This window comes from Canis lupus, chromosome 11, assembly GCF_048164855.1.
Source record: "Canis lupus baileyi chromosome 11, mCanLup2.hap1, whole genome shotgun sequence".
Taxonomy (NCBI): Eukaryota; Metazoa; Chordata; class Mammalia; order Carnivora; family Canidae; genus Canis; species Canis lupus.
Genome location: NC_132848.1, coordinates 68,686,377 through 68,710,360, shown reverse-complemented (window position 1 = coordinate 68,710,360; position 23,984 = coordinate 68,686,377). Strand labels below are relative to the sequence as shown.

The 23,984-nt window shown below is 46.5% G+C and overlaps 1 protein-coding gene and 2 long non-coding RNA genes across 5 annotated transcripts in view; 1 reads left to right on the top strand and 2 right to left on the bottom strand.

The window, feature by feature from the left end:
* MEIS1 (Meis homeobox 1) overlaps positions 1 to 23,984 on the bottom strand; it is a 136,011-nt gene that overhangs the window by 42,868 nt on the left and 69,159 nt on the right. For all 3 annotated transcript variants that reach the window (XM_072768636.1, XM_072768637.1, XM_072768635.1), the window contains exon 8: positions 19,144 to 19,289. In XM_072768636.1, the coding sequence (XP_072624737.1) occupies positions 19,144 to 19,289 (146 nt within the window). The remainder of the gene's footprint in view (positions 1 to 19,143; positions 19,290 to 23,984) is intronic.
* On the bottom strand, positions 9,473 to 14,585 carry LOC140600392 (uncharacterized). Its single transcript, XR_012003653.1, has 3 exons — positions 14,448 to 14,585; positions 10,770 to 11,060; positions 9,473 to 9,923 (listed from the first exon to the last, which is right to left on the bottom strand). It is a non-coding gene; the product is annotated as an uncharacterized lncRNA (long non-coding RNA).
* Positions 13,712 to 19,349, top strand: LOC140600391 (uncharacterized). The gene is made up of 4 exons (XR_012003652.1): positions 13,712 to 15,080; positions 17,401 to 17,633; positions 17,849 to 17,999; positions 18,604 to 19,349. It is a non-coding gene; the product is annotated as an uncharacterized lncRNA (long non-coding RNA).

Genomic DNA, 23,984 nt, shown 5'->3' with positions numbered 1-23,984 from the left:
TGGTGTTTTTTGACCGAGAGCCATACCTCGAAGCTCTGAAACACGGCAGGTGACATTGCCAGCCCCGCACAGGGTGTGGTGTGATGGCGCGGGCGCTACCTTGGCCCAAGATGGCAGCTGGAGATTAATGGCCGCGTCATCCTGGCCCTGCTGCAGTCAGGCCTGGGGTCTGATCCTGCCACACAGAGCCTTCGTCTGCAGCCAATCAGCAGATGTAAGCACACAGGCCCTGTCAGGTTGACATATCATTCCTTCGACAGTGTCAGCGAGTATTAATGTTCAATTATCTGTCCTAGAAACGACCCTCGCCTTTATGCGTCGTGGAGCTGCGTGCACGGCGCTCTGCTGACCCCAAAGTCAGGGGAGAGGTGCCTGCAACCGGCCAGCCGCTGGGCACGGGCTTCCCGCCACGGCCACGACATAGCCTGGCGGCGCCGGGCGGGAGGCTCAGCTTCAGTCCTTTTCCTGAAACACAGGGGGGAGACCGACGCGGGCCATGTCTCTCTCCACCTCTTTCTCTCCATCTCCCCTTCAGCCCCTTAGCGTGCCAGCGGCCGGCGGCTCCAACAGCACAACGTCAAATGGCCACCTCGGGGCCTGGCGCTCACCCTGAGCCAGCTGGGCCTTAGGTACCACGAGGAGCTGTCACTGTGTGCGCGGCGCCTTCTTATGGCCCCACGAGCCAGGTGTGTGTCATTTACCGACAAACCAAAGTGACAGTGGTGGGCTCTTCTGGAGCCGTGCCGGCCGCCTTCCCACCCGGGCCCGGCCTCGCGTGGCTCGCCAAGCGCACCCGAGGCCTTCCTGCTGCTTAACCTTTGCAGTTGCTCAAATATGTTTAAACAGTGCGCTGATGCGTTGGGGCCACCCGGCAGTTCCCCCTTTCCTCTCGTCCGTCACCGCAAGAAGCAAAGTCTGCCCTCAGCGGCGGCCGCGTCTGCCTGGTTTCCCCGAGCGCCCGCTCCCAGCGTATCAACAAGTCTGCAAACTCCTCACACAACTGCCACTGAATGACAATGTGCGGCGAATGCACGATGACCTCCTCCAAGCCGGGATGAGGCCTTCGCCGTCCTGCGCTCCCCACCTGCGTGCAGCCGCCGGGCCCACCTGGACCCTCGGGCTGGGCGCCATGGATTTTCTCCCATGATGACAATTTTTAAGGGGGGGGGCAACGCAATCATGTTTCTTGCGGAAAAACCACAAAGAGTTCACAATTTTGCCTTAATGTGTGAAGGACAGGTTGCTTATGAAACGGGCCTGCTGAAAGTCTCACCCCTCCGCGTCACCACGCGGCATCCGGTGCTGTTTCTGCATGTGTTCTCAATGGCACTGCGAGAGTTCTAGTACCTTCTTTCTTTGTCTCCCCCCCAGCCCCAAGAGTTACTTTTCCCCAGTGACTTCCACTCCTCTCCGGCCCCCAGTCCTACTTGCTGGACATCCAGCTGCCGACTCTGGTTCCTGGTCTCTGCTAAGACGCCCTCCTTCCCCTGGCCTGGCGCGCACTGGCCGCTGAGCCCTGCCTCAGATGCCAGCCCATCGCTCTCTCCACTCCACCCCTCCACCGCCACCCAGGTCTCCGTCCTCATGCCATCAGTCGGCACCTTTCTGCTTTTGTCTTCAAAGGTTCCTTCTCTGTTCTCCAGGTGGGTAACTAGGCTGTGCATTTACAAGCTGCACGGAACAAAAGAGCAACTCCATGAGAGGCAGCCCCATTCGATGCTAGCTGCAGACACAGCCGCATCTCCCTCCCCCTAAATTGTAGGAAAAGCAAAGAAAAGCCTTCCCTTCTTGTTCCCAGTTCCTCAAACTGCCAAAATGGTATCCTTTAGTGTGTTCCTCAAGCAAACGTGAAAGGACCTCGCCTTGCTGCCTCTGCTGGGGTCTCACCCGCCTGCCTCGTAATAGGACTTCTTGCACCTCCAAAGGGCTGGAATGGCCTTTTTGAAGGTCACTGAGGGTGTCCTAAGCCTCACGCCAGGACTCTTCCCAGTCCTTCTACTTCAAAAAATTCTCAGGTTTGGTCACCTCTGTTTTGAAACCTCACTCATTCATTTAGTCAATAAATATTATCAGACACCTACAATATGTCTCTGAAGATAGAGACATGAGAGGGTCAATCCTGACCTCCAGGTAGGGAGGCTGCTCGTAAATAAAACAGTCACCACGATAAGTGCTCTCTATCAGATGACCATCAAGGTATTATGCGGGTCTGGCAGCAGGGGTCATTTTCTCTCTCCTGGAGGGGACAGGAATGGTTTCTCCAAGCAGGGATGGTTGAAATAAAACATGAAGGATGCAGAAGAAAGCATGTGAAGTGGGGACAAGGTCACGGGGGGCGGGGGGGGACGCATTCCGGGTGAGGGAATAGCACATGCAGGTGCACAGAGACCAGGACCATTTAGCACCTCTGGGGGATGGAAGCCTTCAGGCTTGGCTGCAGCAAAGGTGTGAGAAGCCTGCGTGGGAAGGACGAGAGGACCCCGGGTGCTCAGTGGGCCAGAGTCAGACCTCAAAGGGTCCTTGAACGGTATGCCCAGGGTGTTGCATCCTAAGGCCGAGAAGGAAATACCACAGGATTTTACGTAGAGGGAGACTTGGCCAAGTGTTATTTTAGAAAAATCACTGTGGTGCCAAAAGGAGATTATTCGTAAGAAAGGCCGCCTGGCAGGGAGGCTGATTAGGGAAACAGGTAAGCAGGAGACGGCAAGGCGGTGACAACGGGACAAGACAGGGATAAGAGAATGGAGGAATATTTAGAAGGGAGAATTGGTGGGACTCAGGGAGTGAGCAACTCTCCGTGATGGGAAAAGAAGACCGAAATTTCAAGGATGACTCTTAGGTTCCTGGTTGGAGTTTCTGGGTCCACGGCCGTGCTATCAACTGAGATGAGGATGACCGGGAGAGGAGCCAGTCTGAGGGCCACCAAGGACTCGCTTGGGGGATGGACTCTTTGGATCCTTATCATTGTGGCTTCCTCCCTTCTCTGAGACTATTCAAGTGTTAGAGCTGGAAGGCCCCTCAGACATGGGCTCAGCCCACCTCCACATTCGACAGAAGACCTCTCTGCGTGCTCCTGTCTCTTCCTCTAGCTTTTCCCCTCCAGATGGCCTTTCAGACGAGGCACTGACCAAATTCCACCCTTGACCTCCTTCTCTCCTTTAGCACTCCCTGGATCCATGACTCCAAACACATCTTCGGCTTCAGTGGCGGCAACACCAAAGACGTGTGCGCTCACAAAGACCCAGTAATCTCATTTCCAGCCATCGGCCAATGACTCATGTGGCTGTCCCACCGGCGCCAAGGCCACAGGGTATCCCACACTGAACTTCTCACCTTTCCCCTAAAACCAGTTCCTCCTTCTGACTTCCTTTCTATCATCAACTAGACAGCGGAGGTGCCTGCTCCCTACGTGCCCCACGTGAACAGGGAAGTCACCTCTGATGCTCTTCGTTATCAAATGTCCACTCGCGAGTGCTCCACGGTCAGACCCGCTTGATTCAAGTCCAAGCCCCGCTTCTCATCGCGCTACCTCGGGCAACAGTTGTCACCTCCCTGAACCTTGGTTTTCTTATCAGTAGGATAAGGAGACCAGCAGGACCGCCTTTGGGGGCTCACTGTGGGAATTCAATGGGTGCCAAGCATGAGGGTGCCGAGCGGTGGCCTACCAAGGGGAAGGTGGGGCGGGAGCCGTGTGCACCAGCAAGGAGGGGTCGTTTACTCACTGACATCATTTGGGACAGCTGGTGCACGAAGATGACGGGCACATTGACTTTTGGTCATTTCGGTTTTACTCGTGATTTCTGTGCACACACTGTGCTGCAGGTGGGCAGCTGCTAGGACCCGCCCGGGCACATCGCTGGCGCTCACAGGGGACGGCACATGTCAGCTACCAGCGTTTCCCTCCAAAAATCCAAAGTACCTCCCACCCCACCCCATTTCTTTGCAGTCCCACAACCCCAGCCTTCTTCCCTGAGCTCTGGCAGCCGTCTCACATTCTCATTCTGGTTCTTTCGACAAACTGCAACCACCACCTCCCTCTGAGCCCGTCTCAGGGAGCTTAGAGAGCCCGGGGCCGCGCTCGGTGCGCAGAGAGCTTTTGAACCTACTTGGAAAATAAAAGAAACCTCAACGGCCCGGGGTATATTGGCACCCGGAGCTCAGGGAGCTGTGGCCTGCAGTTTGGCCTCCGTTTCTGGTGTGGAAAAATAACGAGCCCGTCTTCCCAGCACGGAAGGCCCCGCCAGGAGTCTGCGCACCCTCCGGACACCCGAAGGCACCCGACGGGAGGCCCCACGGCCACCACCCCGCCAGCCCGACGTGCATCCCCGCCCCACGCTCGCTGTCGCCGCCGTGCCAGGACAGAGGCCCTGCGTGGCACCCCGTGCCCAGGAGCTCTGTCCCCGTGCCCAGGAGCGTCTCTGGTGAGGTCGCGCAGACCTCGACCTCAGCTCTCCCTGGATCTGGCCAACTGTGAACGCAAGACCATGTCAAGAGCAAAAGCAGTCGCACACTGAGGTGTGGGGTGGGGGTGTGGAAGCAGAGAGCCCAGCAGGCTTGATGTAGGGCCCTGAACCTTCTGGTCTTTAAGGTACGCTAACATCTCCCCTCTATCCCGCTTTCTCGTGTAAAATGTTCCACCTGTAATCGATATATTGCAGCGGCGCGATCACTAACGGACGATCACGTGCAGACTAACTACTTTGTACTTAACAACCGTTTACAATCAAACGGGATACTTGCTTTCATCGCTTGATTTCTAAAACGTCGACTCTACACTATTTCATGCATGTGTATCTGGCCTTTCTAGTCCCCCCCTAGAAATTCACCCCACCATTTACTCAATGGCTCTCTCCAACACCGAGGTGATGAATGCTGCTGAGCGCTCGTGGTCTCGGGTCCGGCGTGAACGCTTTCGGGGACTAGGTCCTGGGCGCCTGTCGCCTGGGTAATTGATAATGTTTTCACTTTGAGGTGTGGGCCCGAGACCCACAGGGCTCAACGGGGAGGGGAAATGAATTGACTTGACTACATCTCCTTCCCACCGCTCCTGACACGCGTAAACTCATGACTGCCAGACGCGCCTCGATGTCATCAAGAGGGGCTTGGCGACGTGTGTTTTCGACAACGGCTGAAACGGCGCTTCCGTTTTTATTTTACGTTGGCGCATTAAAAACACTTGGGTCGCCGTCACAATTCTTTGTGAGAATCCGGTCTTCGCTAAATTCGCAATGAATTATAAATGCCTTCGCCAAAACAAAGAATAAGCCACAGAGCCATCAAATGTATGCCTCTCTTCCTAATTTTGATTTCTAGGTCCCATGGCTTCCATAAGAGAGAGCATGCAGGGGCACACACATACTGTATTTCAAATGGAGATTTTATGTAAGCTTATTTTTATAGTGATTCTGAGAGTAGCTTGCTCTGGCTTTTTATCTATGCAAACTGGAAATAAAGTAGGCACCCTGCCAGCTCCCTGACAGCAGGCCAGGCCCGGGCTGCCATGGGTGACTCGCACAATGACATCTAAGGAGTCCAGAAAAGAACCCTGACTAATGGCTTTTGGATTCCTTATGACCTTTGATCCTCGATGACTTAGACCAAAATAAATGACCTAATTTCAAGAAACTACATCCAGCATGTGAACTCTAACGAGTGACAGAGTTTACCTGCTAAGCGATGATTAATAGGTATGTGGTCCTTATAATAATTCCTTAGATCTTAGCCCAACTGGAGAGGACATACTTTCCAGAAGCTGATTTTTTTTTTTCTTTCCCCCAAACGAATCCATCTTCCGGGATGCTGTGCGATTTGACAAGTGCCCACGGCAGACGACGTACACGAGGTAGTGGAAATACGAAAGGCTTTCCTGGGGCAGACATAAAGTTGGCGGGTACTGCTAGAAACAAAAGCATCGCTCCCTCAAACGTACGTATGGTTTCCGCAGTTGCTCGCTCAGTAAGGCCGTCGGGGTGGGGGGGACCAGAATAGGGAGCCGGGGAGCGGACACGACGGCCGCGTGCACCCCTGGCCCGTGATGACACCCATCAGGGCGCATCGTCGCCAGGACCCCAAGGCCAGAGGGAGGGGAAGCACAAGGTTCGGTACCGCTCCATGCTCCGAGCTACCTCTCCACCCTCCGGGACACACAAGCGCACTATCAACGAGCCCAAAAGACAAAGTCCGGATGTTGGCAGAGTCCTTGGTCGATCAGAAGCTTTCCGGGCATTCAAGAGAGGCTCGACGAAGACCCTCTGCTGTTCATCTAGGGCGGCGAAAGCGGCCTGCGTGATCCTATAATGATGGACACACGACGTGCGTTTATCCGAAGCCCGTAGAAAATGCAACACCAAAAGCGAACCCTGCCTTTGGACTCTGGGTGGTAATAGTGTGTCAACCACAGGCGCATCACGTGTCCGGCGGGGGGCACTGAGAGTGGGGAGGCTATGCACGTGGGGTGGTGGCCGGGGCGGGGGGGCGGGTGGAGATACAGGGGAAATCTGCGTACCTGTTCCTCAGTTTGGCTGCGAACCTAAAGCTGCTCTAAAACACAAAGCCCGCCTTATAAAAACTCCTCGGTAGTCAAAAGAGAGTTCTCGTACACCGAGAAAGAACTGCAGGTTTGCAGAGGAAAAACAGAAACACTTCGGTTCCAACTTACATGATAAAATAACGGGTTAAGTTTCAACATCAAAGCGGGGTGGGGGGGGGAGGGAATCAAAGTATAAAAATCAAAGATGGAGAAAAAGAATCAGCATCTCTCCATTTAAAGTCCATCCTCTCGTTTCTGTTCCTTAGATCCTTGCTGAGCTACGCGCGGTCTGTGCCCCAGAAGCATCGGTATCTGCTGGGAGCTTATTGGAAATGCAGAAGTCTCAGGCCCCATCCCACTGAACCAGAATCTGCCTTGAAAGACCGCTCCCCATATCATCTGAGTGCACACGAGATAAGAAGTACTGCTTTAAAAAAAAAAAAAAAAAAAAAAAAAAAAAAAGAAGAAGTACTGCTTTAAAAGAAGCAAGACAAAATTTAATTCTGTAGAGTTCTACTTTCTGGTTTTTCAGATGGTAGACTTCCACTTTCAAAAAATTACTATGTACACGTCCGTTAAACCTCCAGGTGTGTCCACTGCTAAATCCCCTGACCCAGACTCAAGGGAGCGTGGACAATATTGACGCTAGATTGCATGAAAATTAAAACGGAGAAGACATCTTCAACTAAGAATCTAACTCATCATTCTACTTCTCCCCGTATCAACCCAGCAAGAGCGCCAATGACTGCATTCATCACCCTACCTATTGTCACCTTACCTGTCGTCACCCTACCTGTCGTCACCCTACCTAGCACCCGCACACACTGATGTCCAAAACCCAGAGAGGCAGGCCGGACGGTGTGCGCGGTGTCCCGGGCAGAGAAGGAAGCAAGTCACCGTCTGGGCTCACTCAGCGTAAGGCAGGGAGGTCACGTCCACGCCAGCCCAACCCCTTCCCGGCAGACGAATGGCACCTTCTCCCCAACTTACCAGGATGATGACTTCAACCCTCCCGTCTATTCTGGTTACGAAAACCAGCCTTGCTCCCGAAAGCCAGGACTCCGGTACACGGCGCCTCGTTTCTCTTCTCGTCATCTTCCTGCCACCGGCGGTCAACCAACCAGCAGGTGCCCACGTCTACACCGTTTCTCTTGAGGGTGGTAACGGGAACAACACCGGAGGGGAAAATGGACCCTGTGTGGTGCTACCCAAAGGCCGGCCTTGTCCCTCAGAGGTTAACGTCCACTCCTCAGAACATTAGAACAGCCCGAAAATTCCACACCCGGCGACGGTCAACTAGCCGTGTCAGTTCAAATGCAAGCTATGGCACCCGTGGCCCTGGAGAACGACTGAATCATAGGCCCCACTGGAATGGTATCTTACGGGTTCTTCCAAAGGCTCTGAGCATCTACCTCTTAATTAAATCCAATTTGCTTTCCACCCGGAGTGTTACCGAGCATCTTCGCTTCCCCATACAGGCAAGCTCGAGACACATCATCCTCACCTTCCAACTACAGCCTTATGAAGATGTTTCCGCGTGGGAACGTCCCAAACTGATTTATGGCGCGACTGCAACAACTAGGCAACTAATCTTCCAGTATAAATGCGACACATAAGGACAGCCTCACCGAAACATATAAATTCCACATATACTTAAAAATATTATTGTCTGTAATTTAATACAGCAGAATGTTTCTAAGCCTATAACCTCGCATGCAGAAGCAGTTTTTCAAGCATTAATACTTAAATGGGTCATAGACACCACATCTGTCATTCTGTCCTGAAGTCTATGAGGCAAAACCGAGACTATGCTGGCCTATTGATTTTTCTAGCATTTGCTTTAATTTACTTAACCATTGAGAAATCCATCAGTACATAAAGGGCAACTGTCCATTACTGCCTCATTTGCAGACATTCCTTCCCCTCGTTTTTGGTAAATATTTCCCTTAAATTGCTACGTGTTTACAGTGTAAAAACGAATTAGGAAAGTGCTCACACCTGTTTCTGTTCAGTAACTGCTGCACTGAGGTATATGTAACGTGCTTAAAGATAGAATAAATATCTAGACATTATTACATCTGTGTGCAAAGGGTGGTAAATTAGATCCTAATTACATTAACAGGGACTCTGCCTCCCAGCTTAAATTTTACATGAGCACTCTGCAAAAATTCAAAAGCTCTGCTGTGGTTTCTTTATGAGCTGGTGATTACAGCTACTTCCTATGCGGTCACTAAATATTCTGTTTACAAATAAATGAAGAAGCTTTGAGCCAACTTGCCAGGGTAATAATCTATTTCTTTCTCCCCCTCCCTCTTCCCAGCAAACCCTCGCCACATATGCATGGCAACAATCAGGAGCCCTGGCTTCATCTAATTACTCCATCACATAATTTCACAAATTGCCTTGTCACTGGGGAGCCAAGTGCAAAACACGCTCACAGTGGGATTTCAGGCAGCAGCTTTCATTTACTACTCATTCCTTGTTAAATTAAACACGAAAACACCAGTTGTGTGAAAGAAGTCAAAAAGAATGCCTACGAGTGAGCCAGATGAGTGTATCTCCTACCTGCCATTTCACCAAATGCATTGCTGGCGACAGGAGCCTCCACAGGAGGATCCCGTTGGCCGGCCCATTCTTACTTTGAGGCAGCTGCTGCGGTCGACCAGAACCAGGAGGCCAAAAACAAAAAGGCTGCTTCGAGAGAGACAGCTTCATCACATGTCAATGGGAAGCATGGGCACGTGGTCCAACAAATAAAATAAAATAAAATAAAATAATAAAATAAAATAAAATAAATAAATAAATAAATAAAATAATAAAATAAAATAAAATAAAAAAATAAAAATAAAATAAAATAAAATAAAATAAAATAAATGATATTCTCTGGCCCCTCTACTCTTTGCCCTTTCTGCCCGGCCGTGATCCACACGCAAGAACACGTATCTGCGCCAGATGAATGATGCTAAGCCCTCTGAGAGCATCCACAGCATCCTACAGAGCTCCACCCTGCCTAGGAAGAAGGAACCAGATTCCACTAATCTTTGAAAGTTCTCACACGGCAGGATCATCAATCAAGTTCACACAGTATTAGACGTTTCCCTTTTAAGTATTAATGCCTTACACGTTTCTGAAACACATCAAGGTAAACGCTCACCCATCTCACTACGGATGTGGGTGGAAGAAAGAGTATACGGTGGGTGACGTGCCCACGGGGTGGGGGGGGGAAGGGGGTGGACCTGAGGTCACGTCCCTGGAAGCTGACACTGGTACATCCACAACGAAACACGGCCACCGGTAATTAAAGGTATTTCTTTGTGGCTCAGGAGCCGGCAGGGTCAGGTACCGTTTTACATCACAAACCAGTCCTTTATGCATGTCGATTTGCCAGCATTATCTGCACAGGGAGAAGAAGACATTAGCAGCAGCTGTCTCTCTGCTTTTACACTGAAAATTCTATTCACACAGACAGGTGGAGTAATTTAAAAGCCAATGTGGTGCAATTTCGATGTGACTAATGTCACTGCCTACTAAAATGCCACCATTACCACTGTTTATGGAAACATTACTAAAATTACATTTTATTCATAAGAATTTTAGGATTCTGGTTATTACTAGCTTTAAAATGATCAGACCGCAGTGTCAGAGCCCAGAGCAGCGGCCTAATTCTCCAGGCTTTAGCAGCCTTCTTTGCTGAGAAACGACAGTTGGATGGTAGTTTCAAGAGTAATCGAGACGGCAGCGGCAGGTTCCTCGGTCTCCATAAAGCAAATTAAAGACATAGCTCTTTGGCGTCCTGGACACGTGACGGGCAAAAAAAAAAAAAAAAAAAAAAAGTCTGCAAGGAGCTAAATTCTGTGTGAGAAGGTTCACTTAGGATTTGCATGAGGAAAGAGCCCTCACCCCCAAACTGCTATCAGACATTGTTAGTAGTAGACAGGGCGAGAGATTTACATATTTCCATAAGGAAGGAGGAGCAGCTAATGTTTAAAATCTGAAATTCTAACAATGCATAAATTATTCCAGTTGCACAAAATATCAATAGCTCTAGCTATGCCTTTTTTTAATGGGCAGAGACATCCAGAAAAAAAAGATCTAGGGGAGAAAGGATCATCCTTGATCCTTCGTTTCCAGTAACCATCAGGTTGCATGATGAAGTTTTATGCCAAACCCTCTGGCTCTTATTTTTATTTAAAAAAAAAATACTAATTAGCTAGTTCATGGAATGAGATTATGATTATACCTTTGAACTTCCACAATGCGATTTGATTTGCTCTGTATTTGAGAGGCAACGTGGTGGAAAGCACTGGGAAATTCAAGTCAGGAGAATCTGCTTCCAGCTCAGCCAGTTCCTAGCTTTCACCCTTGAGAAAAAAAATCATTCACTTCACTTCTCGAAACTTCGTTTTGCTCATCCTGCTACCTCATAGGCTTGTCTTAAGAATCCAGAGCACGTGGAAATATTAAACTACAAGACACCGCCAAGACACACGTTGTGATTTCATTTAACCTTTGGATCAATTTTTTTCTTCAGCTGTTAACAGGACAGAAAGATCCAGTGTCAAAATAGCCAAGCCGTTAAGAGATCTTTTTTTTTTTTAAGCAAATGATAAAAGTAATGTCATGTAATGTGAAATCAAGTTTTTTTTTTGTTTTTTTTTTTAGCTTCTCCCCCAAGATGTTTGGAAACTGGCTTCTCTTTACATAATAGGAATTAGCCCTAAACTTCTATCACCTGCAATAGAAGTTACCTCTACTCATTGATCTTTCTTAGGATGGGTGTTCCTGTTCGCTGACTCTGCCTCCTGGCCCCCTGGTATCCCGAGAACTTCCTAGGACACTGAACTCTCAAAGGTCACTCGTGTCATGGGAGAGAGCATGGGCTCTACAGGGATGCCAAAATTAATGTGGGAACAGATGAAAACTGCAGAATATTAAGAACTGAAGAGCAAAGACACATGACAGGTTGCATTCATATATATATAGTCCCATTTTGCCTGAAGAGATAATACCAGGAGGACAAGGAGTCATTTCCACCAAACCAAAGGTCTCTAGGTCAGAAGAGTTTGAATAATACATTATAAAATCAGGTAATTTGTATCTCATATCGACTAAGTTGGGATGTTCACGTTTATAACTTCAAGTTATTTGGGGCCTATCTCTTCTTTATAGTGTTCAAAGACAAAGCCACAGGTCTTGCATCAGGACCCACACTCACTGGGCTGTAACTTGCTGAGTGAAGGCATTATGCAACCGCAAGAAAAAAACCAGGGCTAAAGGTTCTTAAGATGTTAGAAAATTGCCTGTCATAACTCTCTCAGGTACTTCTTTGTTCTTGGAGGCTTTCCACGGGCCTATCAAGAAATGGGTGCCTATCTGCATCCCCGAGGGCTCTCTCCTACTCTTGACACACTAGGAGGAGCAACAAGTCCATCGAGGTGAGCCAGCCTTCCCGGGCTCAGGACTCTGCCAACTGAGGGACAAGCAAGATTGAAACAGCCTTGTCCGTCTCAGCCATTTGGATGGGAATCTGCACAGTCACTATCTCTGCTTGGAGCCTTACTACAATAATTTTTGCTACCTCGTGGCATTCTGTTATTACAGGTGAACTTGGACCGTGACCAGCAGGGTTTAGTGACCTGAGCAACAGACCATCGACTGCAAGGTGCTCTCCACTATTGGTTATCTCCTGGCATACACTCACAACAGTCAAAATCAGAAAAATTAGAGCCCTGAACATAAATATTTAGGAGATAAAAAGAAGTAAAATGGGTCCGTTTTCCCCACTAGGATTGGTCCAGGGAACAGGGGTTCAGAGAGATCGGTCCTACAGAATAATGTCCACGTATGTAGGGACGTATTTATGTATCTACACGTTTCCATAAGGAAGACTGAGATGTGATTGGGATGTTTCCAGTCAGATCAGATAAAGTATCCTAAATTCCATGACAAATCGATTTACCTCTCCTGGACAAACAGCCAACCAACCAAACCCAACCCAAACACTAGAATCCTTTCTAAAACAAAACCAACCGATCTTCTCTCCATCAAACCTTCATATTTTAAAGCAAAGTACCTTCCCTAGGAATCTTAAACACTGAGAAGGTAAAAAGTCAAGCTTGCATTATGGGAGACTCCTAAGGGTTGGGCTGAGTCAGTCTGAGAGACACACTCACACACACATATAAGCAATGCTCCAGTTTTAATCTGAATGATTAACTGAGGAGGAGCAGTTGCATACTCACTGACCGAACTTGATACTTTATCTTCCAAAATATATCGGAGGAATCAGAAGAAGACATGATATTGATGTATGCTTTGAAGTATAAATGGCTGGCTAGTGTTCAAGCAGTTATGTGCATCAGCAACCATCAACTTAATAAATTGTGCTTATATGGGCACTTTTGTTTTGAACCTCATCTTTTATTTAATTAGGCCGATTCAGAGCATATCAGAGAACCGAACTACTGTGTATTTTCAACCTATCCTTGGAAACAAAGGAAAATTTTAGCATAATCTAAATTATAAATTGCCAGCCAGACTCTACACAAGCCCCTTGTATATGGCACCAATCCTCAGAGACATGAGCAAATCATTTGAGCACAAAAATCTCTGTCACATTCCCCAGTCAGAGCTCATTGGCTTATGAGTCCTAGGTACCTGGGTAAATGGGCAATTATTTAAAGTTGGACTTTTGTTTTACTTTTGATTGTTTTTTTTTCCCCCATGTCCCCTCATCAACCGACTGTAATTACCCCAGGTCAGAGGTGCACAACCATGATGGGAAGGAAAGGCTGGGACGAGGGGAAGGAGGTGTGTGGAAGGCTGCGAGAGAGCTCTCCAGGTCACTAATGGCCTCTGGGGCAACGACTTGGAGAACCGGCTGATGCTTTGCCTTTGATCTTCTAATTCACAATGATCATTAGTATTAACTCCGATTCTTCTGGGTGAAGAATTCCAGCTGTAGCCTTTTCAGTTTACCTGACCTAAGAAAATTCATCACCCATCCCATTAGGATTTCAATAACCAGCTAAGAAAGAGAGAGAGAGAGAGAGAAAAAAAAAAAAAAAAGGCAGTTGCCCCAGAATCTAGAAACCACCCGCTTCATTATTAAAACGGAGTTTATATGGCATACATCACAGAAGAATTAGGGCATTCCAACAGTACCTCCAAGTAATTAAACAATCTATTCCATTTGCCTCCTAAGAGGGAGGATTCCCAATTGGGTGAAAAAATCGTCAGGGTCCAATGTAATCACAGTGGAAATATGCTATCTCCAAACTAGCAGAGAACTTTTAAAATTAAAGTAGAGGGATCTGTCACTCAAACTTGCGCTAGTTTTGGCACAGCCTTGCTCTGACCCATCATCATCATGAAAGCCCGTGAAGGTGAATGGCAACTACATGCAGGAGAAAAAGTAGTAGCTACAAAGATATTCTCATAGGTTTACGAGAGCTCATTTTTGATAAGGCACATGGACATCTGGAAGGGAAAAATTCTTGTCACCCCTACATCCTGGTTTTCAAGAATCTCAATTTAATCATGTATCTGCGGATAACACGCAGCGAAGGACTCAAAGTTGCTGTCTCCACAAACCACCTTCCTGGGGTCAGGCACGCGCATATGAAGATATGTTAGGACTAGTCTGAAGGAAGGACTGTCCTTCTCAAATACTCCTTCCCATTCTGGGCAAGAGTTCAAGAACACTGCCTTCCTGACCCCACTATCTTCTTAGGACTGATTTTAGCCGACTCATACCAGCTGGTTAGGCACAATGGAAATATTTGCTGTTGAAACCATCAAATTTTAGAGGTGAGGGACAGAAAAACAGAGGACGGAAGGAGGGGACCAAATCCCATCTGTTACCTACCTACATGCCCACCTACAGGTCCTTCTGTCTGCCTTTTGACCTTTCACTCACCTCGACCAACAGAACGGTTGTCTGGATACCAATGAGAAGGACTTTTTCAGTGTAATAATAATTCCTAATGTTGAGAGAACAATTCTTCCAAAACTGCAAGCAGAGATATGACACTAAGATGTCGCCAACAGATCTTGTTACCAAAAGCAAAACCAATGAAACAACATCTGTCTCTTCTAGAGCATTCAATTCCCAATTCAATTCCATTTACTCCATCCTTAGAGTGGCGGACCCGCAGGGCACTTTTCATCTAATAGTGTTTCTATGGAAACGCCATTCTCAACCTGGAAGATTCTACAACCCCTCACTTTGGCTTTATCCACATTGAGAGGAAGGTCTTATAAATCAGAAATTGAGCCATAAATTTCGCCACAGACAAACAAGGATTTTTCAAGGCTACAAGTTCACAAATAAGAAACAAACAAAACAAAACCAAAGAGTCAAAAAAATGTGTATCCAGACACAGAAACAAAGTGTCTCTATTAAGCATCCAATGAGATCCGAAAGATCAGTGAAAGGAATCCAACAAGAGAATGTGAATGAAAAACCAATTCACCTTGAGGGTCACCTCCCCTTACTGGTCAAATACCAGATGCGTCGCCCCTCGCATGGTTTCTTCACCTGACCCCGCAGGTGTGTATTTGAACAGCCTGCATTCTTCCTAACTTTCAAGATTCCTGGGACACACAGCAGCTCCATGCCGGAAAACATGTCACTGCATATTTTAAATAAGAACCATATTAACCGCTTTTCTATTTAGATTATATTTAAATCCGCAATATGCAAGAGGGTATAAATCCAATAGGGTAGGGGGGAAAGAAACAAAACAGAAAACCCTTGATTTTTTTTTTTTTTTACCTGAAACGTTGTATTTCTCCCTTTTTCTCATTTTCGCTAGGCCCTTAGGCACATATCGCTGTAACACCATATAGCAAAATAACTGGCAATATGTAAAACACATCCAGTTTAAACACTATGACATAGTAGGTTGTAGTTATAGTTGGAATAACACCTTTAAGAAGGAAAAAGAAACCTTCATGGAGCATATGCCCCCGAACTGACTGACTATACAGTGACTCATACTCAGATATTAAGTATTTCTTAATTGTTTGCAATAATTTGTCTTCAGGCAAATGCAAGCATTTCTATTAATAAATGCTTTTGTTTTCTTTCGAATTCTCTCTTATTATCTAAATAATGTCTGTCATCCTTTGCGATTCCAGGGAAGAGTTTCTTTTAAGAGACCTGCTCCTAGTTATCAAAACTGGCAAATGCTCAACTAAGACTGAGGTGGAGATTTACATCACTGAAATTTCCTTTTACCCCAAAATCACCAAAGTTTAAAATCTGTTTCCTTTTTCTTTTATTATTTTCATCGTATACAAGTATTTCCAGTTTAGCTCACTGTGAGTCACAGAATGAAGGTTTAGTTCTCTCCTTGGAGTAGTAAAATGTGCTACCGATTAAATCTACCTGTGGACAGCTACAGAAACAGCACATTTTTCTTATGCAGCTGGGGTGCAAATCCAGGAAGGTTTTTTTTGTGTGTGTGTGTGTGTTTTGTTTTGTTTTGTTTTGTTTTGTTTTCAGGGCCCATTCTACTCCCCTGACACACAAATGCTTGAAAGCCCTTTCAAAGACAGGTTTTTGTTGTTGTTGCTGTTTTTAACTGAATAAACCCAATGTAAAGATTGACCCATTTATTTGAAAAATAAAAGAAAGTAGGAATTTGCTTTCAAAAAAAAAAAAGGTATGTGAGGTTTTATAATACGCTTTTTGGCAGTTAAAAGATTAGTTTTTACAGCTTGCTAATAAATTGTTATTGCTATTACGTTAATTAGTCAGAGTTTCGAATGCTCTTTCGTATCCTGCAAGATTTCAGACAGGATTTCTCCAGATTAAGTTACATTAATCACATAAGCAAGAATGTGATCATTTAAAATTTGTAGCATCTTCCAAATGAATCATGCAATTCCCCCAGAACCCTCAGAACTTGACATAAAGTTGCTAAAAGATTAGTGCGGAGATATCACTACTTAATCATATTTGAACAAATAACAAAACTCTCCTTAAACTCTAGAGGCCTTTCCCATAGAATTCATTATGACCGGCTCCTGACTATGAACGATTACCTAAGCGGTTTGTGCATTCCTTCAAGAGGTGTAACAAGACAACTGACAACTGGACGTCTAGCTGGTCTTGCAATTAGAGAAGAGGGTAGGGCATCGTTTTCATTGGGGGAAGGAAAGAGGGAGGAAATTTAAATGTATCTCCTTTGCTTTTTAGATGATACTGTGAGATATTCGTTTTTTTTAGAGGTGGTTACCGTTACCGATATTTTTGTACGAGCACATGGCAGCGGAGTGGGGAAGCGGGTGGGCATGTCCGATGCAGGCCACTAGGCGATTTCTGCAAACATGCACAGAAAGCCAGGGAGGTGTGGACAAATGGGTTTCCCCTTCCAGGGCAGGGGCAAAGGCCAGCACAGACCCCAAAACTGAAAGACGTTAGCCAGACCTCAAGAAATCAGGCAGTTTATGAATAATTTCCAATCGAATTGCCCGAATAACAGATGGACCACAAAAAGCATCGCAATGCAGGTAAGATCTTGCTGGTGGCTACAGAAGTTTTTTTGTGTTGTTTCGTTTTGTTTTAAGAAGATAATATAGCTCTCTCTACAAGGTTCTTCCCAAGGGTATGACCTAGAAAACCAGGAAACCTGGTGGATGAATAAAAGAACTTGCTTCTCTCTCTCCTGATTCTGTCTGAACTAATATTTGATTATATTTTATTCAGGGGCATCTCAGCCTCAAGCTCCTTTGCAGATTGAGATGGAGGCTGATGAAATCCATTCTTTTTTTTTTTTTTTTTTTTTTTTTTTTCCGTTAGTACAGGCAAGAGATTTTGGTCGTAACCTCAGGGGCCACCTGATTTTGTCCCCTTCCGCCCCCAGGCTCCAGATCTGGTTGGCTGGTTGGCCCCAGTGACGAAACATCAGCACGGCTGCATCAGCACCGTTCACCAACTGTCTCTGCCTATCTCCCGCTACGTTTTCCTCCTGCCGTGCCCTCCGTGCCCTCCAGACCCTGGCCCTTCCCATCCCCCTCAGTCGTGGTCCATAACCCTCAGGGGCAAACTTGCACCAGGCACATCTCGGACTATCCGCGTACAGGTAACAGACATCAGGTAAGTAACGGCACCCGGGTGGGGTTTGGGGTAAACCGCATATGCTGCTAAAATCAGCCACACGATCTAAAGCTCCAACTAACTACCAGCCCTAGGCCAACCTCCAAAGCTGCTTCCCAAATGGTCAGGGTAGTCTAGTTGCTGTTTGGAATCATGGTGACTGGGGCAGAGGGAGGAAAGTATTTTACTTATTTATTTTTTATATTTTTTTTTAGTTATCCTTGCCGGAAAGTCTGGATTAATTTACACCCTCGAGTGTTCCTGGAGGCAGAGCCTCCATCCAGAGGAGCAGAACCAGCGTGGTGGCCTTTGACAGCCCCTCCTGTCTCCCTGACACAGTGCAAGCTAAAGGCCAGCGCTCTGAAGGTGGGCAAAGGTGGGGAGGGTCAACTGACCTGGCCACATGGGTGACAAAGCAGAATTAACCTTGATATTTAAACATAAATGACGTTAAGGAAAGCAAACTATGCTTAAAAAAAAAAAAAAGTAACATAAAGAGTTTGCTTCTGACGTTTCTCAAAAAGCCAAGACTTTTAGCATTCGTTCACTTGAGGCTACCAGGCGGGGGCTAGGCGATGACCTATTTTAAACTCAACCTCTGTCCCTAATATAGTGAGAAGTCCCCCGTGGCGACAACGTTGCTGATTTTTAAAATATTATTTTATCCATAAATTTTCATTCCGTCTTCTTCCTCGGATGTCATTAAGTCGGTATGCACTTACAAAAATATCCACCAAAATATTATGATTATAAATATTTTGAACATGAAATTCATTCAGAACAATAACCAAACAAAACAAATCCCTTGGTGGCATAAAGCCCCAAATCTCCAGTTTCTCACATCTCCAGGAGAATTCCTGCAGTGAAAACAGCAATACTCACACAGACAATATAAACTGTTACTCTGCTTGAAAAGTCACAAGGGACTACACAGGAAGAGTTGACTCTATATTGCTGTTTCCCTTTACAGTTCTAAGCACAGGGACAACTTTCACTGTGCAGCTCGGGCTCGGATGAATGTCTCGTAATGGCAACCAGTGCATGCAAACCACTTCAGAGCAATTTATGTGAGCATCTTGCCATTGCAACAAGATTTAAGCTTTTTGGGACCGTGCGCTAGGAAGGTCCGCTACAGCGTTAGGAGAAAGGAAGTCCTTCTCTCCGGGGTCTATCTTACTTTCTTCTTAGTAGGACTTGGTTCTAGGGACCCAAGAGTCACACTGAGAAAAGCAACATCATTAACATACATACTTAAAATCACAACTCCTACACCTTATAACTTACAGTTAACAAAATTGCAATAGTGAACTTCAAATAACACTCCTCGTTTGGGGTAAGTATCTAGGAAATAAGGGCTAACACTTCTGTAAAAACTAGGGGGACACAGTGATTTATGAAATATTCCAAGTGCAGAGGGATCATGTTCCCCCATCTTTTTTTTTTTTTTTTTCTATCACAACGGGTTCATCGTCCATATTTAGTTTACATATGTCATTTAGAATCCACTTACTGTTAGATGCTGGAACAGCCACGCCCTCATGATATTTGTGGCTACTTTGGGAAAGATGCCACGCTTTTTGTGACGCTTTTTGTCCTTATCTGGATCATCATCGTCACCTGTGCTGGGGGAAGCTACACTGTTGTCCAAGCCATCACCTGCAAACATAGTGAATCAAATTTTGACTGATGCTACCTTGACATGCTTTATGCAAATAGAATGCCTTTGGATATAAACAAAACCAAAAGAGCAATATAAATGATTAATAGTTTATTTGGTACTGTTTTTATTATTTTTTTTTCTTTTTTTTCCATGACAAAGAGAAAGAACAAGGCCTAGGCTCAAAAGTAGTCAGGTCTGAGGAACTTCTTCCAAAGGACAGTGGGAAAGGTCAAAGGGAATGAGGGGAAATGGCCAATCTCTTTAGTAGCTTCGTTGCCATGGTAATTATTCAGAGGGGTACAGCTGAGACGAGTTAAGTGTAACTGGGGAGTTCGATATGGTGGTGGCCGTGGGCAGACGTGCCGTCCCTGCCTGGGTATTCAAACCCCACATACAGTCATTGATGTCAACTTGTGAGAAGATGCATTTAAGACAGCAACTATTTCCACAAGTGATCTATCTAAGACTATAAAGTAGGCCATGGAAATGTAAGTAATCCATCATCGAAGCGCTTTGACATAGGGATGCTTCAAATAGAACATAATTTTTCTTGTCATAGAAAGAGAGCATCAAGTTTAGTAAGGGCAAAACTCCCTGAAATAGTTTTTTTTTTTTTTAAATTAGGAAACAATTACTATGTAAGTCACTAAAGTGATGTTAAATTAATAGTCCGTTGAATTGGATTACCCTACAAATCCAGGCAATTTCTAAGATTTCTTCCAGATTCAAATTTTGCTCATTGAAAAGTCACCTGTTTACAAACCCCTGAATATCGTGGATCCCATTCTTCCATTGCTCTCTGTTCTAACGTTTATGTTGTGTCCTCTAGAAAATACTCTGGCGCTGTGACACGATAAAACACAAAAATGCAGCATGCCTTTCACAGCGCCGTGCGTGGTAAGACAGAAAAATGACGTTTCAGCCCATGGAAGCACACACTGCCTCGCGCAAGTCGCGAGGTACAAATGGGAACTGATACCTCGTGTTTTGGCACAAAAGTTCAAAAGGAAGACGAGGCTGGGGCTGGGCAGCTTGGTTCCTGCCAAGGGGGCCTCCCGACCCACCACCTGCGGGCCACCCCGGCTCTCGGGGGAAGCCACCGACTTCCAGGGCAGGACAGGGCCCCGCGGCCCAGGAAGAAGGCTTGGCAGTGAGGCAGCCGGCACACCTGGGGGCACGTGGGCACGTGGCTGCACGTACACCTGGGGGCACATGGCCTGCACACACACCTGGGGGCACGCAGCCTGCACACACACCTGAGGGCATGTGGGCACGCGGCCTGCATGCACACCTGGGGGCACGTGGCCTGCACACACACCTGGGGGCATGCGGCCTGCATGCACACCTGGGGGCACGTGGCCTGCACACACACCTGGGGGCACGCGGCCGGCCTGAGTATGCTACTGGAGGGCCGTCTACGCGGCCGAGGAGTCGGGTACTCGGATGAGACCCGTCTCCCGGCCACCGCGCGTTGGCACTGGCCTCAGGTTCGGTTACCTGGCTTCCTCGGATCCCTTATTCCCTGTTCCTTATTTCTGTCACCCAAAGACACTAGGTACAAGTGTACTACTTTGATCTTCGTGATTCTGGTCTAATCTACGGTAATTAGGTCGCCATTAATCAATTGTTCTTACCAGCTCTCTCAGGAGTCCCCTGCGGAGCCCCCCACCTCACCCCCCAAAAAAGGAAATTGCCCCCAAACGGCCTTAACTTGTATGGTAAAGTTTAGAGACTGGTGGGCGAGGAACAGACTAATTTCGACGTTTCTGCGATGACTGCCGCCTATGCCACAGACACGAAACTTTGGCAGAACTTTTCTGTGATTTTAATTTTAAAAAATCCGTAATTTTATTGTATCTAAAAATCCCTCTGTTTTGTTCAAGTTCCACAGAATCATAGCTGTGTTCTCGGTGGAATAGATCCTAGAGACCCCCCGCCCCAACCCTCCATCCCCCGGACTCCGGAGCCCTCACTTGTATGGGCAGCGAGCCAAGAAAGTGCTTAGGTGACTTGCCCAAGGTCACACGGCAGGTCTGGGGCTGGCAGGCCTGGGCCGGCCCAGACACACCGCATCCCCTAAACCGGTGCTCCTCCCACCCCACCAAACCCATTATTTGCATAACCAAGTGTTTTAGAAGGAGTCCCCTTGGATTTGCCTAATAAATTCCTTGAAAGTCCAGTATTTAAAGAGGCTTTTTATTCAGAGAAGCAATTCACCATATAAAATAACAATTCATTAAAGAAACATGAGAAAAGAAACCAACTCAACAGCATTTAAAATTTCAATGGGCTAATCCACTTTCAATATGCAAAAGGTAACCGAGGAAAAGAAACATATTACTTGATCATTGATTAAAAATGAAAAGCTTCTAACCTAATGACAGTTTTTCACCACCTCTCCATGATTGTTTTCCACCTTTAAAAAAAAAAAAAATAGCCTTTCCATCCGTCTCAAAACCCCTTTAGATTAATTTAGCAGGCGATGCCTAGTGCCTGCCTCGAAGAGAATTCATTGATAATTTATGGAAATATCTACTATAATCCAGCGGAGATGACTTTTTTCCAGCTTTGTGCATCAATAGATAATCAAGGCCTTAAAGCAGCCTTAGCTTCCCATTACCTCAGGCAAAAGAATTCCTGAAAGCGTGCCTTGAGGGCACCTGAATTATATACTCCATTAGGAGAGGAAGGCTTTCTGCATTCCATGTGTAACACTCACCAGAACCTTTCCTGTTTATTTCTGCTGTATGAAAGCAGCAGCATTAGGAACAGAATTTTTTAAGTGAAGACTTATGTAGACACAATGGAGAAACCTTTCAAGCAGGAGCCAGATCACCCCCTTCAGTCCCTGGCAGTGACCTCTCCCGAATAAAAGGTTTCTATTACATCATTAGCTCAAGCCAAAAACAGCCTTGGCTTAATGCACAGTTTGTTCTTCCTACTGTTTTTAGGCAAATACAGCTACTTTACTCCCATCTGGGAGGGAAATTACACTGCTGGGTTGTAATCTAAGACAAGATTTTCATTGGAAGCAAATGCTTTCAATCCAGTGTAAATACTGGTGCATGTTCAGAAAAGCCTAAAACAATAAACCCTGCTCCTTCCCGACACAAGTTAGGGAAATGGAGAAGATGGGGAAGGAGAAGAGCATAATACAACAGACTATTCTAAAAGCAAACACTTTCATAGATTTTCATAAATTGTTTAACCTCTTCCACTTTCTAGAACTGAAAATTGATCTCCAAACGTCTCCACCTCCAAGGAACAGTCTAAATGGTCAATTGTACCTCTAGCATTTCCATTCACTCTGCAATTTGATACAGTCACCTCGATGCGGTCTCTGGAGGATTTATTTCCTTTTTATTTTTTTTATTTTTTATTTTTTTTTATTTTTAAGATCACTAAACAAACTTGGAGAACCGCCGGCCGACCACATGGCAGCAGGCAGCAGCTCTGAACCACATTTGTAAAATGTCAGCAGTGACTTCATTCCTGGAGCTGACTTCTCCTGCCGCCAAATGAAGGCAAACTGAAAAGGTGGAAATAATCATAAAAATGATGCTAGTCCATAAACAAGCTTACAGCCTCATTAGGATAGCAGTAGGCTCCAGTGGGTGATTTATGCTCGTTTTGCTGATGCTATGAGGAAATGCCATAGGGCGACTTTAGCCAATTGCTAATGGTTTCTGACAGCTTCTTAGCAACTAGTGCAAGCAACGTTGTGGCGTTTGCTAGTGACAGAAACCGAAAATGTCATATTATCTGCCCATGTGTCATGAAGTCCGTGTGGCAATTAACTAGCAGGCCAGTGACTGAGGGGCCAGAGGCTCCCGAAAATGGCCTTTGGCTATGCAGAGGCAGCCGAGGGGCGCAGAGCACCCGCTGCTGCACATATGCAACATTCTAATGCAGCACCCCCTTCCTTGTGACTCCCCGGCTCTGATGAGGCCCGGCCACTCCAGTCCCTTTTTTCTTCTCACTCAAGTGAAACTCTGGGCTCTCCTCTCTCCTCTCTCTCTCTCTCTCTCTCAACCTCTCTCTCTCTCTCTCTCTCTCTCTCTCTCTCTCTCGCCCCTGGCTCTGGCCTTATGAGAAGCCTCCAAAGCCTCCAATGCTTTGATATGATTATCCCGATGGCTCCTTAATTGGCAATACCTGGTTCTGGGCTCTCTGGACGCTGGATTGTAAGGTGCCAGCCATTTTTCTGCTCTCTCACGAATTAGTCTAAAAGGATTGAAGATCACTGAAGCAGACTCATTGCCTGTCAGGTTGCAGGGAGCAGAGGGACTCGGCGGCAACAAGACACTACGTGAAAAACACCAGGCTTCTAACGAGGTGGGGGGGGGGATCCTGGCCACACTTTCCAGTTTCCGAGCTATCAAAACCATGCACTATATGTCAAACTGTCAAACCTTTCAGCGTGGGCCATTTGCCCTTTCAAATAATATTTAAGAATTGTTTTTACAAAATTTTATAGGCCATGGTCTAGTGAAAGAGGCCAAGCAACAAAGAAAGGAATTTGTACTACAATTCGTCTACGGACAATTTCTTGCGAGACCTGGTCTGTCCCTGCGGAGCAAGGCAGGTGACCTGTGGCAGCTCCCAGGCTGTCAGAGAGCTCAGATTTCAAACACGCTCAACTCAAACATCCCGAGTCGCCTATTTAAGCATGCCCAGGCATTTAGACTGTG